This window comes from Sodiomyces alkalinus (assembly GCF_003711515.1).
Source record: "Sodiomyces alkalinus F11 unplaced genomic scaffold SODALscaffold_2, whole genome shotgun sequence".
Lineage (NCBI taxonomy): Eukaryota > Fungi > Ascomycota > Sordariomycetes > Glomerellales > Plectosphaerellaceae > Sodiomyces > Sodiomyces alkalinus.
Window position 1 is genome coordinate 6,193,514 of NW_021167080.1, and position 17,178 is coordinate 6,210,691.

Genomic DNA, 17,178 nt, shown 5'->3' on the forward strand with positions numbered 1-17,178 from the left:
TAAGTTATCACATAGTAAACAGGATAGTCCCTTAAAGTAAATAAGGTAGCCCTCGAGGAAGTAAATAAGCAGTCCTTAAGGAGTAGAGCGTAGTCTTAAGGAGTAAGGGAGCCTCTCCCTTTCGGAGGGGAGGCTAGCAATTAATCTGACTCTTTAGCTATACCTATATTCTAACCCTATTATAATCCTATCGTGGTTATACCTGGTTCCTTACTTAACCCTACCTTTTTACTCTTTACGACTACCTATTTAATATTTTAATCGCTTTACCCTTAAAGGACGCGAAGACCGTTAAGGAGAGTTACTAAGATATCTAACTATCACGAAATAAACGATCCCACCTTCGATTTTAACGAGGCTATTAGCTAGTTTAAGCGATAGCTCCGTGATAGCGATACCGCCTTCGTAGAGGACGCTAACGAGGGACACGATAGGGATACGCCGGGAATTAACACGGCTCCCGTACATACCACCGTACCGGCACCTATTCCTGCCACTACACCTATCCTTATATCTACTACTGCTTCTATCCCTATCGTTAGTATTATCTTTATTACTGCCACTAACGCTGCCCCTGTTTATCCTAGGAATATTATAGGACCCGCGTATAATCCTAATATACCCCCGTATATAAACGATAACCTAGACACACTAACGAATAAATAACTAGATAAACGCGTTAAATAGACAGAGGTATAGAACCACCGTAAGCGTAAGCTCGCTTACCTTACTAAGCTTAAGGCGGATACTGCTACTATTACTGCCGCCGCTGCCGTTAATCCTACTATTAACCCTAACCCGGCCGATATTACCCACCGTCGTATAGCTAAGCCTTAACGTCGTATTATTATAACCGTAACCCTAGCGGGCTCCTACTATACCCACGATATATCCACGTCGTCCTCTATACACAGGACCGCTACCTAGGCTAAGTTTAATTTCCCCCTACCGAAATAGGACGGAGTATCCTAGTCTAAATACCGTATATTTATTTAGGAGACTAATTAACGGTTTGACCTAGATTCTTAATCCTTTCCTATAGACGCTGCAAAGAACTACTTCGTTATATCGTGCCTCCTCTACTACCTTAAGGAATGCTAGTAGGCTAAACTACCATATAAGTATAATAGCGACTCTAATAGGGTTACCTAGGCTGCCCTATAGGCCTGGCTATCCTATTAGGTTAACGATAACGATACCCGCTTAAGGGAGGTAGTAGTATAGATCCAGAGCGAGTCTATCTCGTCTTAGAGAGAGGGCGAGTCCTACGCTAAGTTTATATAACGGTGGGAAGCCCTAGAGTCGGAACTACCGGGCGAGCTCCTAGACTAGTAGAGGATTTAGATAGTGCTAATAAGGGTGCTCCCGCCTATCCGGGACTATATAGTGTCTATAGGGGTTCCTAAGGACTACTAGGACCTAGCCCCGGCCTGTTATAGAGCCGAGGCCTTAACTATTACCGATAGTCTAGCCGGCGCTTAGATAGACTTCTAGTCCACTGCCTAATAACGTCGTTTCCGCTCGCGCACTTATAATCCCTAGATAACCACTTACGGTTCTACTAATACCCCCGTATCTGCCCCTACTACTACCCCTATGCCTATATATACTCCTACCACTACTACTCCTAGTTACCCTATACGGCCTAGGCCGTCGTCGCCGTCCCCGTCCCCTGATTACCTTAACTCCGTCACTTACTTTAACTATAATAAGAAGGGGTATTACGCTACTACGTGCCTTAGTTCTTAAGGCCAGCGTCTAAGTAATAATAACCCGAATACTTAACCGGTATCTACGTCTCGCCCCACGGTCGGCCGTGTTACGGGCGAGGTGCCTTAGGAATAACACCTACCTCGAGTAACCCCCTTTACTACTACTATACTGGTAAAGGCACGCGTCTCCCTTCGCCGAGGTAGGGAATAGGTGTAGACGTCGGCCCTCCTTAATGGAGGCGCCGATATTAACGTTTTAGATCGGTCCCTCCTAGGACCTAGTTAGGTTTCTAAGGGGTCCCCGATCCCAGTATTATAGATTACGGAAGAATAAACGAAGATAACTCTAGGATCTACCTATAGAATTATTATCGTTACCAACTACTAAGAACGTAAAAGGGTATAACGCGCCGAGTTCCACGTTATAAACCTTATAGGCGCGAAAGTTATCCTAGGGAGGCCATAGCTTATAGCCGTTAACTCTAACGTCGATTAGTAGTGTAGCACGTGGACCTACCCCTTAACCTACGTAGAGCTCGGCGTGGTTATATCCTTAAGAGAGCTGTGTAGGGTAGTTAGATAAGCTAAGTCTATCCTTACTCTAACCTATATAGGTTCTACGCGTGGCCCACATATCGGCCTTATTAGCTATGTCGGCCTAATAGAAAACCCTTTAGTAGGATATAGAGATATATTTCTAGGGAACGGGGTCTACCCTGGCCTAGACGATAATCCCGTTACCCCTATACTACCGGAATAGTATTAAGATTTCGCTAACGTCTTTAACGTCGAGAACGCTGGCCGCCTGCCGACGTACTAATAGTAGGACTATGCTATTAAGATCGAGGAAGGAAAGAAGCCTCCCTACGGCCCTATTGACCCCCTCGCCGTATAAGAGCTTGAGGTACTGCGTTAGTACTTATAGGATACTATCGCGAAAGGCTGGATTAGACTATCTATTAGTCTAGCCGGTGCCCCTATCCTGTTTATCCCTAAGAAGGGTGGTAAGCTACGTCTTTATATTAACTATAAAGAGTTAAATAAGGTGATAATTAAGGACTATACTCTCCTGCCCCTTAACCACGAAATCTTGGATCGGTTGTCTTTAGCGTAGTACTACACTAAGCTGGATCTTAAGAATATATACTATCGGTTACGGATTTAGGAAGGCGACGAGTAGAAAACGGCGTTCCAGATAAAATACGGCCACTATAAGTACCTCGTTATGCTATTCGGGCTTACTAATACCCCCGCGAGCTTTTAGCGGTATATTAACTAAGCGCTAACGGGTCTTATCGATACTATCTATATAGTTTATTTGGATAATATTCTTGTCTATAGTAAAGACCTAGCCACCCACCGCGTGCACGTCCGCGAGGTCCTTATAAGGCTTAGGTAGTAGTCCCTATATACTAACCCCGATAAGTGCGAGTTTAAGACTAGAGACGTGGAATTCCTCGGGTTTATCTATAGCCTAGATAGGGTACGTATAGACCTATCCCGTGTTAAGGCTATCCGCGACTAGGACCTTTCTAATAGTGTTAAGAAGATATAGGTCTTCCTAGGCTTTACGGGCTTTTATAGGCGTTTTATTAGGAACTACTCTAGGGTGGCCGCCCCTCTTATAGACTATCTTAAAGGGGGCCCTATTAAGGGCTATACCGGGGTCCTTATGCTTTCCTAGTAGGCCCGGGTCGTGTTCGAAGAAATAAAGCTGTTGTTTTAGAAGACACCGGTCCTACGGTATTTTAACCCTACTCTACCTATACGAATTAAGCTAGACGCTTCCGCTTTTATAATTAGGGCTATTATTAGTTAGCTCGAGGATAGGCTATAAAGACCCGTTACGTTTATATCCCGTAAGCTCCGCGGCACTAAGCTTAATTATAGCACGCCCGATTCGGAGCTTATAGCTAATATCGAGTCTTTCCGTACGTAGCGCTACTATATAGCCTATAGTTAGAGCCCTATAGTAGTCCTGATAGACTACCTAAACTATCGTTATTTACTAGATAAGCCGAAGCTTAAGGGCTAGCACGTATAGTGGCTTAAGGAGCTTATCCTGTTTAATTTTAAGATTCGACACCGCCTAAGGACGTTAAACCCCGCGGATAGGCTATTAAGGAAGCCCTAGCACGCGCCCTATAAGCGCGCCCTGAAGACTGACTAGGCTAAGGCGGTAGAGTCTTTTTCGAAGCGTTTCGCTATAGGGTATATCGGGGATTAGTATAGTTCCCGTAACGCCCCCGGTTTTAATATTCCCGCTCCTCCTATCTTACTGGAAAAGGTGGTTAAGATATAAGCGGATAATCTTTTTTCTGTTTTAGAGTTTTTCTTAAGGCGTTTTGTTTTAGGCTATATCGGGAACTACGGTGGTTCCCGTAATAGCCCCGGTTATGATTTTCCCGCTCCTCCTACCTTACCGAAGGTGGTTAAGATATAAGCGGATAACCTTTTTTTAGAACCCGCTCCTCCTACCTTAGTAGTTAAGACGTAAGCGGATAACCGTTTTTTAGAACCCGCTCCTCCTACCTTAGTAGTTAAGACGTAAGCGGATAACCTTTCTCCCTTTATAGAGTCTGCTTTAAAGTGTTTTGCCTTAGGCCTATATAGGACCTAGTATAGTACCCGCGCTATTCCCACTCCTCCTACCTTACCAGAAAAGATAGTCGAGACGTAAGCGGATAATCTTTCTTTAGAGCCTTTTTCGAGGCGTTTTATTTTAGGCCTTATCGGGAACTAGTATAGTTCCCGTACTGCCCCCGAGTCTAACCCTATTATCCCTACTCTTAATTCCCTTACCCTGTTAGAAGAAGTAATAGAGGTGTAAGCGGAGGACCCTTTTTACGCCTGTTAGCGAGAGGCCTACGGCGATAATACCATGTATGGATAGTAGTCTAGGAGTAGTAGTATCCTTCGTTTTAAGAATCGTGTTTTTATACTAGACTACTCTAGCCTCCGTTAAAGGGTCCTGTAGTGTTTCTATAATAGGCCTAGCATGGGGTATTATAGGCTTACACGAACTATTAAGAGGATATCGGATTTTTACTTTTAGGATTATCTCCTACGCGATATACGGTAGTTTATACCCACCTATACTATATATTAACGCACTAAACTGTGGCACTATAAGCTATATAGCGAGCTAGCGAGTCTCCTAGTACCTTAGCGCCCCTTTATAGAGATATCTATTAACTTTATCACGGGCCTACCGCCGGTTTATAGCGCGACTATAGATATGAAATAGGATACTATCCTTATAGTAGTATACCGCCTAATAAATTATTTTATTTATATCCCTATAAGCGGTGCCCTGATAGTAGAAGGACTTGCTAAGTCCCTGTAGTGTTATGTTTTTCGCACTTTTAGCCTGTCTGATAGTATTATATTAGACCGAGGCTCGCTATTTATAAGTCGTTTTTAGATAACCTTATATCGCTGCCTTGGTACTATAAGACGCCTATCTATAGCGTGGTACCTATAAATGGATAGATAGATAGAGCGATAGCACTAGAACCTCGAGTATTACCTGCGTGTATTCTATTCGCAGGAATAGGATACCTAGGTTAACCGATTACCGCTCGCAGAATTCACCTATAATATAGTGTGGCACTCTACGATATATTATACCCTATCCGATACCCTGATAGGCTATAATCTAAGGGGACCTGACGAAGTATAGCTTCCGAGGGTAGGCGAGGTCCGTGCCGCCGAAGCTAAGACCCGGGCGGAATACCTTATAGCCTAGCGCCGGTCTATCTCGGACCTTATTAAGAGGGCGTAGGCCTCCTACGAACGGTATTATAATAATAGCTATACCTAGCGGAGGTTTAAGGTGGACGAGTACGTCTTACTATCCACGAAGAATATCCGATAGAAGAGACCCTCGAAAAAGCTTAGCGATAAGTTTATCGGGCCGTATAAGGTGACTAAGATCGTCGGTATATATAGCCTGGCCTACTAATTAGAACTGCTAAAGGCTATAAGAATTTATAACGTCTTCCCGGTTTCCCTGCTAGAACTATAGAGGTCTCGCGATAGGTTATAACTGGAACCACCACCTATAGTCGATATCGAACCGGATTTGGATAAGTACGAGGTCGAAGCTATCCTAGACTATCGATATTAGGGTATACGGTGCTAATACCTGATTAAATAGGCCGGTTATAGCGACGAAGAAAACACTTAGAAGCCGAAGCGGAATATCCCCGACGAACTCGTCGACGCCTACTTTAAGGCGAGACCATCAGGGAACTAAACGGGTTTATACCCTGCCCCTATAGGAGACCTTATAAACACGACGTAAGGACGTTTATCTATTCTTTCCCCCTCCTTACGGATAATAAGACTTACTAGGGACTAAATGGGTTTATACACTATCTATATATCGGCTATATTAACCTAGAAAAACCCTTTAATAGGTCGTGGAGATAAATTCTTAGACAGGGACCCCCCCTTAATCTAGATAGGCACTATATAGGTATTATCGCCTCGGTTACTATATTCTTCCTTTTAAGCGCTTTAGTCTCGATCTCTGTTCCTCTTCTTAAATGCGACGCCCCTGACCCCGTTCTAATTCTTCTAGTATAATAGCTTATCGCCTCGAGCTCTACTTTTCCCCTAATTAACCGTTATAATAGAACACGATTATATTATAGCGAAGTATAGTTAGGACCGTTAGGGTTATGATAGGAATATCCTAAAGCTAGTAAAAAAAAAAGGGGGGGGAAACCTAACCCGAAGGCTAGTAAAAAACCTGAAAAAAAAAAGAAAAAAAACCCGTTTCCTCTATATATACCGTCCTAATTACGCCCCTAAGAGAGCGTCCTCAAACCCCACTAACTTATTATCTAGAGGGGTAGGCTCCCGCCTAGCCACCTCACCGTTATTATCCTCTATATATACCTGGTATCGAACTGCTATGGCCTAGTACTATAAAGGATTAGTGAGGATACTATATAGGGTTAACGCGGGGATATAGTAATACTTACACGACGACTCTCGTTTAATCCACTGTTCTCGATAGCGATAACTAAAACCTTTTATAGCTACTGGGTAGCGTTCTTACCGGCGATAGGGAGCTATTATATATATTAGAAAACAGGACTATAGAGTAGTCTATAAAGGGAGGGACTATAGCTATAGGGATAATAGAGAGATATAAAGGGGAATAAAGGCGTATCGGGATAACGATAAAGATATATAATTTATTACGCGGCACTTAAGGCTATTATGCTTAGAGTAATAGTGGCACTTATTCGTCCGCCGACTATTATCGGTATAACGGCACGTTACGGCCTTAATAGTATGCGTTTTTTCCTTAAAGTTAATCGCTACTAACTTACCCATATAACGTATATAGGGGGCTTTTAGATCCCCGCCTATACTGATATCCACTACCTTCTAGCGTAGAGTGACTAACGGCGTAGTAGTCGATGATAACGTAGCCGTAGTAGGAGTAAAAGGCTCTGGCGTAGTTAGCTACGGGGTAGACTATTTAGCGGACTACGAGGTTAACGCCGTAACCACGATCTTAATCCTCTTAGAGGACCATATTATACTCGCGGGAGTAACGGCGCGTTTATTATTATTATCTTCCTAGGAAGGTATAGTAATTATACTAGACGTATGGTTAGCTAGTATTATAGACTAGAGACACGAGGAAGCACTTATAAGATAATAATAGATAAATTAATTAAGACTATAAGATTATTAGTACGCGATATCTTAGATTAGGTAGACTTACTAGATATAGTATAATCGGAAATTAAGTATAGAAGAGGGAGAAAAAGAATAGGAAAAGAGAATAACGGTAGGATTACGAAATATCCCCCCTTAATAGTAGTTATATAACGCCTATTTTTAGTATAAAGAAGGAAGCTACGAACTCGCGGAAGGAGTAATATCGGGCCCCACGTAACACCACGCGAGGGAGTCTTTATAGATAGATAAAAGGGATAACCTAAAAGGATAAAGGGGTAAATCCGAAGGCCCGGGAAAGAACCACCCTAGAACCTATTAGGAGCCCGGCGTAGGATATTAGCTTTAGGGGCTTAGTTAATAGGACGAAGGGAGGGGGTACGTACCCGGGTTAGAGCCACGGCCGAAGAGGCTCCGTGTAGGAACCTGTCGGGGACTTATTAGGGTCCCGCCGGGGGGGGGGCTCTGGTTCGGGGCACCGGGGGAAATAGGGACGGGCTCGGAGGTTAGGTTCTAGAGGAGCTAAGAGGCCGGCACGGATCGGGCGCTCCTAAGGATAGGAGTATCCGGGGGAGGTCGCTATATTAGGTGCCTATAGTAATAGTTATAATAGGTCCTTAGTGTAAACCTATAGGAGTCTAGGTATACCTAGTCCGAGACCCCTTAAGGTATAAATAAAGTAAGTTATTATATAGTAAATAGGATAGTCCCTTGAAGTAAATAAGGTAGCCCTTAAGGAAGCAAATAAGTAGCCCTCGAGGAGTAGAGCATAGTCTTAAGGAGTAAGGGAGCCTCCCCCTTTCGGAGGGGAGGCCAGCGATTAATCTGACTCTTTGGCTATACCTATATTCTAACCCTATTATAATCCTATCGTGGTTATACCTGGTTCCTTACCTAACCCTACCTTTTCACTCTTTGCGACTACCTATTTGATATTAATAAAGTTAATAAAAAAACTATTAATAGATGGGTATAATAATAGCACGAAAATACTCTATATGAGAATATAGAGTGGTGGTAAAAGGAAAGAGATATAATAACGTGAAGGCCACGAAAAAGAGGGGAATAACACGTTAACGTGTTATAACGCGACTCGTGAAGTCTGGAGAAACGTTTCCCCTATACCGGTATACCGGTATACGGGTATTTAAGTATTCGACCAATTAAAACTTAGCCCTACACCTACCCTTAGCTTAACTTTTCCTAGCCACCCCCCTATACCTACCCTTAGCTTAGCCTCGCGCTTGGATATCAGTTTATATATAGTCTTACACGGAACGCACCCATCATATTCAGTGAATCTATAGTGTACGAAGTACATACTCCGTATTCCGTGCAATTCGGGTGTATCTATAAAGCACAGCACCGAGAAAATCTGATCTACCTACGTCATAATTCAATACGCGTGGTGGGGTCTCTGACTAATGCGCTTTCTGGGCACTACACGCATTTAAGGTAGGACACGACCCAGGAGCTCTTTTCATGGCGTTCTTCAACTTCCAGAAATGATACACAGTTTAACATTTATCTGGGCCTCTTGAGGGAGGATGATAGTTACTAGGGCGGCCGTCTAGTCTCGTCGTGCCCTCGTGCATCGAGGGCAAGGTGAGACTGAGACTTCGTACGATATCTAGAATCAAGAGTTCGTTATGGAGCAAAGGGGACAATTCACGAGTCTATGCCATCATCGCGGTGCCGGTATCGTGACCAGTGTCTCTCATCCTCCCTCGGCCCACAGTCCCTCTTAATCCACTTCGGGAACCGGCAGATGGTCCACAAGCTTCAGATGCGTCAACCCCAACTTGGCCAAAGCCTCAATGGCGTTCCGATCTCTAAGCTCTTGCGCCTCCTCCTCCGACACGAGAACAAAATCATATCTCAGCAGCCACATCCCTCCCTCGCCGCCGACGTCGACGCCGTACTTCTTCGCCGTCTCACCATCCACCTTGTCCAAGTCGACAACGAGGCTCTTCTTCACCCCAAAGACGGCGTCAGACGACTCGTAGGGGTCGCCGCGGATGTAGAGCGCCGTGACGAGCTTATCCCATTGGTCCTTCTCGAACGTGAAGTGCATGTGCGCCGGCCTCCAGCAGTGCCGTCCCAGAAGCCGGAGCAGTTTGCCAACGGGCCCGTCGTGCGGAATCGGGTAGCTCACGGGCCGGATGGCGCGGAACCGGAAAGTCCCCTCCGAATCGGAGACCATTACGCACCGTCCGCTCGGGACACCGCCGCGGTCTGCGTGCTGTACGTCGTAGTGGCCCGAGCTGTCCGTCTCCCATATGTCGATCTTGACGCCTGGGACGGGGTTCCCCTTGGTGTCCTTCACGGTGCAGAGGGCTAGCAAGGGCTCCCCTTCCGGGTCATCCGACATGTCCTCCCCGCTGGCCAACGTCGGGGCGTCATGCGTGTGGAAGGGACCCAGCAAGGAGCCCTCGGTGGAAGACGGGGGTTTGGGGTGGTCGATACTGTCGACCAACAGGGATAATCCGAGGACGTCCGATAGCAGGATGAATTCCTTTGCGAATTAGCCCTCGTTTCCTCTCATACAGACGAACAATGGTAGAGGAGCATCCCCCCCCCCCCAAAAGAAAAAAAAAATTGGCCGACAAAGAAGGACGAGATGTAGGAAAAAATAACCCAAAACCTACATGTCGGACATCGCTGCTGATCTGACCGCATCTGACAAGGAAATCGAGGGCGGCCATCCACTCATTTGTGCTTAGTCTCGTTTCGCGCGCGAAGTCGTGCAAGTGCGTCACCAGCCGCGACATGAGGTAGATCAACCTCGCATTGTCGCCTTGGGAATTGATCCGGATAGTGTTGGGCGTGATGTTGTCGCTGGTAAGATCCAACAGCGACGGGGCGTTTATGGTTTGTCCTTCCGCCGCTCCTTCTTTGCCGCTGCTGGCAGACGTCTTCTGTTGGTTCGCCATTCTTGTTGCAGTATGCAGGAGATGCAATTTTTTTCAATCACTTTTTTAAAAAGATGCCGAGAGGCGTCCGTTCCTGTTTTTAGTTTCGCTTTTGATGTTTTATAGTACTGAGCTCTCGAATATCAGACTACACCATGCCAGGATTTGGGTCGGCACCGGATTCGGCCGTCCAGGAGAGGGTTGATGACTTGAAATCCCTCCCTCTCGCGAGTCCAGATACTTGCGAGGCACCGGTCCCGATGAGAAAAAATGGACGCCCTTATTTATGTAATCCTCCATAATCATTATTATTACTACCATTTGACGCTAGATGGTTCGCAAGACATCACCGGCATTATCTCCGTCGCGATCCCTAGTCTGGGATTATGGTGGACGGAATGGGACGGCGGCAGATGGGACTGGGTCTCGGGTCAGTCTGGTGGTGGTTCCGGGGGGCAGGCGTTGTCTCCAATAAAGTCAGCGGCGGAGACGGAACAACTAAGGTGCCGGCCATTCGGCAGGTAGAAGCTACAGTTCCATAACCCTGCCCTTTTATCACATTCTATCACGTGAGCCACGGTATAGTGACCTCCTATTAGTTAGAGGTGCCCTACTATCCTCGCTTAGAAGGTGGTAGATGTATTTAGGACACGTATACCCGTCCCCTTTTTCTTTCTTTTTTATAGAAAAATATCATTATATATTTCCTAAATTAACGCTCCCTATAAGCACGCTCCCGTGAATTTAATAGTTATAAGCTCGGGTAATAGTAATAACTAATAACTTCCTACAAATCTATTATCTACGTTTATTTTTATATACTTCTATAGTATTACGGAGCCCTTCTACGCTATCTTTATTAATAATAAGCTTTTATTCGCTAAACCCTTACTTAATACTATATCGAATAAGCTCGAGATCACGGCTAAAACGCTTAATATCCCGCGCCTTAAATCCACGCGGTAATAGGCCGATTAGATCTTTTATATCTAGTCGTATACGTAAAGGATAAAGGTTTAGGTATTACTCGATCCTCGTTAAAAGGATTAGCTAAATAACCGTCCTAAGTATATTATACCTAAATCCCTAGATTAACTACGCGAATAGTATTCCTAAGGCGAGGGCGATAATACTATTATACCCTTAATATAGGAGCTTATACGCCTCGCCGAAATTAAGAACTAATAGACTATAGCCTAGAATTAAAAGCTTAGTCGCCTTATTAAGGCGTTTAATAAGGCTAATTAATTACTTAAAACTACTATAAAGACCTTTACTTATTAATAGGCTATCGAAGAGGCTATTAAGAAATATCCCGGCTATAACAAAGAAAAGTAAAACCGATACTTTATATTACGCTACGTAATAAAGGAATTTAAGATTAGCTTTACTCTGAGTAGTATTTATATAAAGGAAGAGGTAAGAGGAGTATACGAAAAGTATCTATAAAACGCTTATTAAGCTAATACTAAAATAGCTATATAGTATATAGAGTAGAATACCCTTATTAAACGCGTATATTAATAAAAGGTAACTAAGATTAAAGGACCTATTATTATTCGGCACTTCCTTATAGTAGTTAGATAGAAGTTTACGCGTATTTAGGCAGAAACTAAGCTTTAGGAGCTAATAATAAAAGAGGTCCGCGGCGATAAGATTTCCGATCTTCTAATATACGGCCGCGAGTTTAACGCTATTATAAGCGCTTTAACTATAGACGGTACGCGCTATAGTATTTATGCGACTCTAAAAGACTACTTAGATAATAATAAAGGCGGAAAGAAGCCTAAGAAAAAGAGTATAAATTACCCTTATCGACGCGAATATATATAAAAGCTAGAGTATTATATTAAGCTAGAGTATACTCTAACCGGAAAATACGAGTAAAGATCTAATACCTATATTAATAATAAGTGGTGTAAAGAGATAAGGAAGGAGATTAAGCTCCTAAAGTGGAAGAGCTTACGCGAAAAACTATTTGAAAAGGGATAGGAAAGCTCGGAGAGCGGTAATAGTAAGGGAGATAAGTATCTTAGGAAGGTTATTATAACTATCCTAGATCCCGCCTTTATCTATACTATAGAAAAGGTCCTTAGGATCTACGCCGCGCTCCGACCTAGCCTTTACCCGCTCTTATAAAGCACTCTTCTTAATAATTACGGCGTAACTCACCTTATTAACTTAATTAACCTATTTATTCTAGGTTCCTTTATTTTTATAAAAGGATCTATTAAATCCGGTATAACTAATTTTCTAATTATTAGTAAAAATAAACGGCTTTTTAAGAGAATTCTTAATAAACCTTTAGTTACTCCGAAAGCTAACTTAGAGCTTAATGATATAGTTATTATAAAGGGATTTTATATAAATATTATATCGGAAGCTCTATTATATAAGGTAGAGATCTAGTATTTAGGTTATAACTACTCGTTACGCTTTGAAACGGCGGAGAAAAGCGTAGTCTTATTAAAGCTACTTCGACGCTTTAATATAACTATCCTTTAGTATAAGCTAATTTTATCTTCTTCTTCTTATTCGTTATTCTAACTAATACTATATAGTATTATTCCAATTAACTATAACTATTAGTATATACTTATTATAGTAGTCGATCGACTAATAAGAGCTTACTAATATTACCGACCTTCCCGTGACCCTCCTTGTCCGCGAGTCGATAAAGAATAGTTATAGTATTTAAGAGTAGGCTATCTTAGACTAAGCGCTTTATAAGTATTAATTCGTAATACTAGGAACGTGTTAATTAAGGGAACTAAGCGGATAGACTATAAGATATACTCTAGAACCTAGGCACGTTAAGTTATATCTCGATATATATTAGAATACCGCTCCCTATAACCGTTTTAGCATATTTATTAGGATCTTTAAGAGCTACCTAAAAGCTATAAGGGTATACGATATTTTCTTATAATAAAGGACGAATATAGCGGCTAGATCTATATACTGCCTTTGGCTTTAAAAAATAGCGTTACGGTTTATAACGCGCTATAAGCCTTCGAATAATAGGTTAATCGGTAGTTTATATTATATATCTATAAGATACGTAGTAATAATAAACCCTTAAACGTTAATCTAGTAGGGGATTTAATAACCTAGCTATAGGCGAGTAGTTAAAGAATCGATATAGAAATTATACCGCCTTATACCTATAAACCGAATAAAGGTAGTAAGAGAGCCGGTTAACTAATTATTATAAATTCTAATGCTATACTTAACGGAGTAAGAATTCCCCTAGATAAATAGCCAGAAAGCACTAGAACGGTAGCGTTATTATATAATATAAGTCTCTTATAACGATATAGATACTATTCCTTAGTAAAAATCCTCGACTTATAGTTTAGAGATAATACGCCGATTCCGGTAAAAGAGTATATAGCCGACCTACGCCCTAATTGGAGTAGTATTTATGCCTATAGTTACTACGCCTATCTAATAATAAGAGATAGGGAGGCTAGGAGGAATAGGAAACTATATAAGGTTTAACTAAAGGGATATATTAAGTATCTTATAGGTTATATTACCTATAATATTTACCGAGTATAGATTTTATAGCTTTAGAAGGTTATTATAACGCGTAATATATAGTTTAACAAGTAGCTGTCTATAAACTATAGCTTAAAGAAGTAGAATAAATTCCGGAGCCTAAAATAAGGAACTAACATATAATTTACGAAATATCAGAAGATAAAGATAATGACTTTATCCTATAGACCTACCCTCCGGGTAGATTAATTAATAGCGTACCTTCTAGAGAATAAGTATAGTCCACGGGGTTAAACTCGGGGGTAGGAGTAGTAAACGCTAAATTAAACGCTTTATCGCTATTACTAGATACACCTAATACACCCGAACTGCCCGTAACAGGACTTTAAACCCTACACGTAATACCTAATCCTTAGAGTAGGAATCTTTAGGTTATAAGCGTAAAGCTATAATGTTTAGAGGAACTCTTAATTAATAATTCTTCTAATTAATAAGATAACGGAGCGGCTACCTAAGAAGATACTATAACCAATACGCTAGGATTATATATACTAGAGCTTAATACGGATACTTCGACGATTTTAACTATAGAAAGGAGTATATAGACGATAGTATAAGGACTAGCTACCCTTAATCCGTACCACGGTATTAGCTATACTATGGCGTCCGGATTTAGACTACCTATCCGACTAACTCCTAAGGTGACCGCCTATTAAAGGAAAAAGAGTATACTAGTAAAGGAAATAACGTGCGTAAGCGTAAAAATTACTAATTACAGTGCTTAAGGAAAGACTATTCGGATTAATCTACGGATATATTATATAGAGCCAGATATACCTTTAACTTATACTTTTTTTTCATCTAATTAATACGGAGAGCGCTAGGATAGGCTAAAAGGGCTTCTAACCTTTAATTTAATAATCCTCGGAGTAGCCGATACTAAAATAAATACCTATTCGAATACTAAAAAAAGGCTATAATATTACCGAAGCCCTTAATCGATAATAGGGTTTATTATAACCACCTAAAGGCTATACTAAGATATTAATAGAAGCTTACTAACTACCTGATATATAAACGGTTTAAGAAAGCCACGTAGAAAGAGGTAAATAAGCTAATTAAGAAGTGTATATAAAAGGAAATTAAACGCTTAGAGGCGAAGTTAAGGCCTTTTCCGTTAAAGTGGGTTTTTACCTATAAGTTCGACTAAGACGGATATCTTAAATAATATAAGGCACGCTTATATATTCGAGGGGACTTATAAGAGAGCTTAATAATTAAGTGAACCTACGTAATAATACTCTCTATATAATCTTTTCGTATTATTATAGCCCTAGCTACTTAGTTTAATCTAGACATTAAGTAACTTAATATCGTTAACGCCTTTATTAACGCCTAAAGGAGTAAAATAGGAACGCCCGTTATATATAAACTTTCTAATAGATTTAAGTAACCCGATAAGTGCTTAGAGCTTCTTAAAGTACTATATAGATTACGCGACTCGCCTAGGCTATAGTTTTAGACCTTCGCGGCCACCCTAATAGACTTAGAGATAGAGGCTAGTAAGGAAGAACCGTGCCTATTCTATACTAAGGCTTAAGACGTATTCGTTATCTTCTTTATAGATAATACTCTTATATTATTTTATAGAGATAGTGCTATAAATAGCCTTAGGATTATCGAAGGGTTTAAAATAAGGTTCGAGGTATTAGAAAAAGGGGAACCCGATTAGTTTTAAGGTATTAAGATTACTCGAGATCGCCCTTTATATAAGGTTTTCCTCTCCTATAACTTATATATCGAAAAGATCGTAGCTAGGTTTAAATTAAACGCTCTAAATACCTATTTAGTAATCTCTATTCCTATTATAGAATACCGGAAAAGAGAAGATAAAGCCACCGCTTAAGAGATTAAATCTTATTAAGAAAAGGTCGGATTAATGCTTTATATAATAGTTATAATACGTCCTAATATAGTATTCGCCGCCTTTATCCTCTCCTGCTTTCTTAGAAACCCCTCTCCTAAGTATTATAAGGCGGTAGACTAAGCTATCCGCTATTTATTTATAATAAGGGACCTCTTAATTTAGTATGGATTAAGTATTAGTTTATAGGCGATAGTTATTATAAGTAACGCCTTTTTTATAGATAATTTAGATACACGAAGATTATTATAGGGTTACCTTATTAGCCTATTTAGTGGATTAATTATATAGAAAGTAATAAGATAAGTAACGATAATATCTATAACCGAAGTAAAGCTACTTATTTTAGAGTAAATAGTAAAGGAAATAATAGGTTTAAAGCGTCTTTCTATTAGAATACGCTTTAATACAGAATCTCCTTAGGATATCTATTACGATAACACGTAAATAATACGCCTAGTAGTTAATAATAGCTTTAGGATTAAGATTAGGCTTCGCTATATAGATATATAGCGCTTTTAGGTAAGGTAGGAGAATATAAAAGGATTATTTAGAGTCGTATATCTTACTACGAATTTAATACCAGCGGACGGATTAATCAAAGTATTTCTATAATAAGAATTCAAGAACTTTCGAGTATATCTTAATATAATTAGTGTATAAAGGGGGTAGAAAGAAGTAGTTAAAGTCGAAATTCCCGCGCCTAGGCGTACTACGCGCCGGCGGTTTAGTTAATTTAGTAAAAAGTAAGGTATAGTTATCCTAATACTAAAACACTATACTAAAACCTAAAAGTAAACCCTAAAAGATAATATCAGAGTATACTAGATAATTTACTAAGCTCTATTAGTGCTATTCGGAGTGCTATTCCACGTGATATCTACGCTATTTCCGTTAGCAGGAGGAGTAACGATAAACCTATTCTCCCGAAGAATATCTATTATAACCCGCGCGAGTTAGGAGGTAGAGTTACTACCCGAGGTAATAGCAGGAAGCTAATTTAATACTCCCTTAAGTTCTTCCTTACGGAAGAACTTCTTATTTTCCGTATCCTTTATTAACTTAATTATAAACTTTACCGTTTACTTAAGTTTAGTAAAGAATTATGCGAAATTAGTTAGTTAGAGTATTTAAGTGTTGCAATAAAGCGATAAACGTACCTTTTTATTATTGTTCTTAGAGTCTTTAACAATTTTTCGGACTATAATATAGTTAATATAACGGCTTGTCAAAAGTTGTTCACGTATTGAGGCCGAAAATATACATTATTCGAATTAAGGAAGGAAAGGAGGAAAGGAAAAGTCTGCGCAGTGTGCAGACGGCTAAGTATATATAGGATCGCACGGACCTCGCTAGGAGTCCGTGCTTCTTAGTCCCGGCCACTGCTAAGGATTATTCCGCGGGCCACGGCCCGTAATATACCCCCCCC

At 41.0% G+C, this 17,178-nt stretch overlaps 1 protein-coding gene across 1 annotated transcript; it reads right to left on the bottom strand.

Moving 5' to 3' along the window:
* Positions 1-8,948: 8,948 nt before the first annotated feature.
* Positions 8,949-10,707, bottom strand: SODALDRAFT_292665 (dioxygenase). The gene is made up of 2 exons (XM_028608701.1): positions 10,061-10,707; positions 8,949-9,927 (listed from the first exon to the last, which is right to left on the bottom strand). The coding sequence occupies exons 1-2, from the start codon at positions 10,343-10,345 to the stop codon at positions 9,157-9,159; spliced, it is 1,056 nt and encodes a 351-aa protein (XP_028469516.1). The 5' UTR covers positions 10,346-10,707; the 3' UTR covers positions 8,949-9,156.
* Between the last annotated feature and the right edge of the window lie 6,471 nt (positions 10,708-17,178).

What these genes read in the sequence shown, in the direction of transcription:
- SODALDRAFT_292665 (XM_028608701.1), bottom strand. Translation starts at nt 10,345, where the DNA reads ATGGCGAACCAACAGAAGACGTCTGCCAGCAGCGGCAAAGAAGGAGCG. An exon ending in TCAGCAGCGATGTCCGACAT is followed by an intron (nt 9,928 to 10,060) that starts GTAGGTTTTGGG and finishes TAATTCGCAAAG; the next exon opens with GAATTCATCCTGCTATCGGA.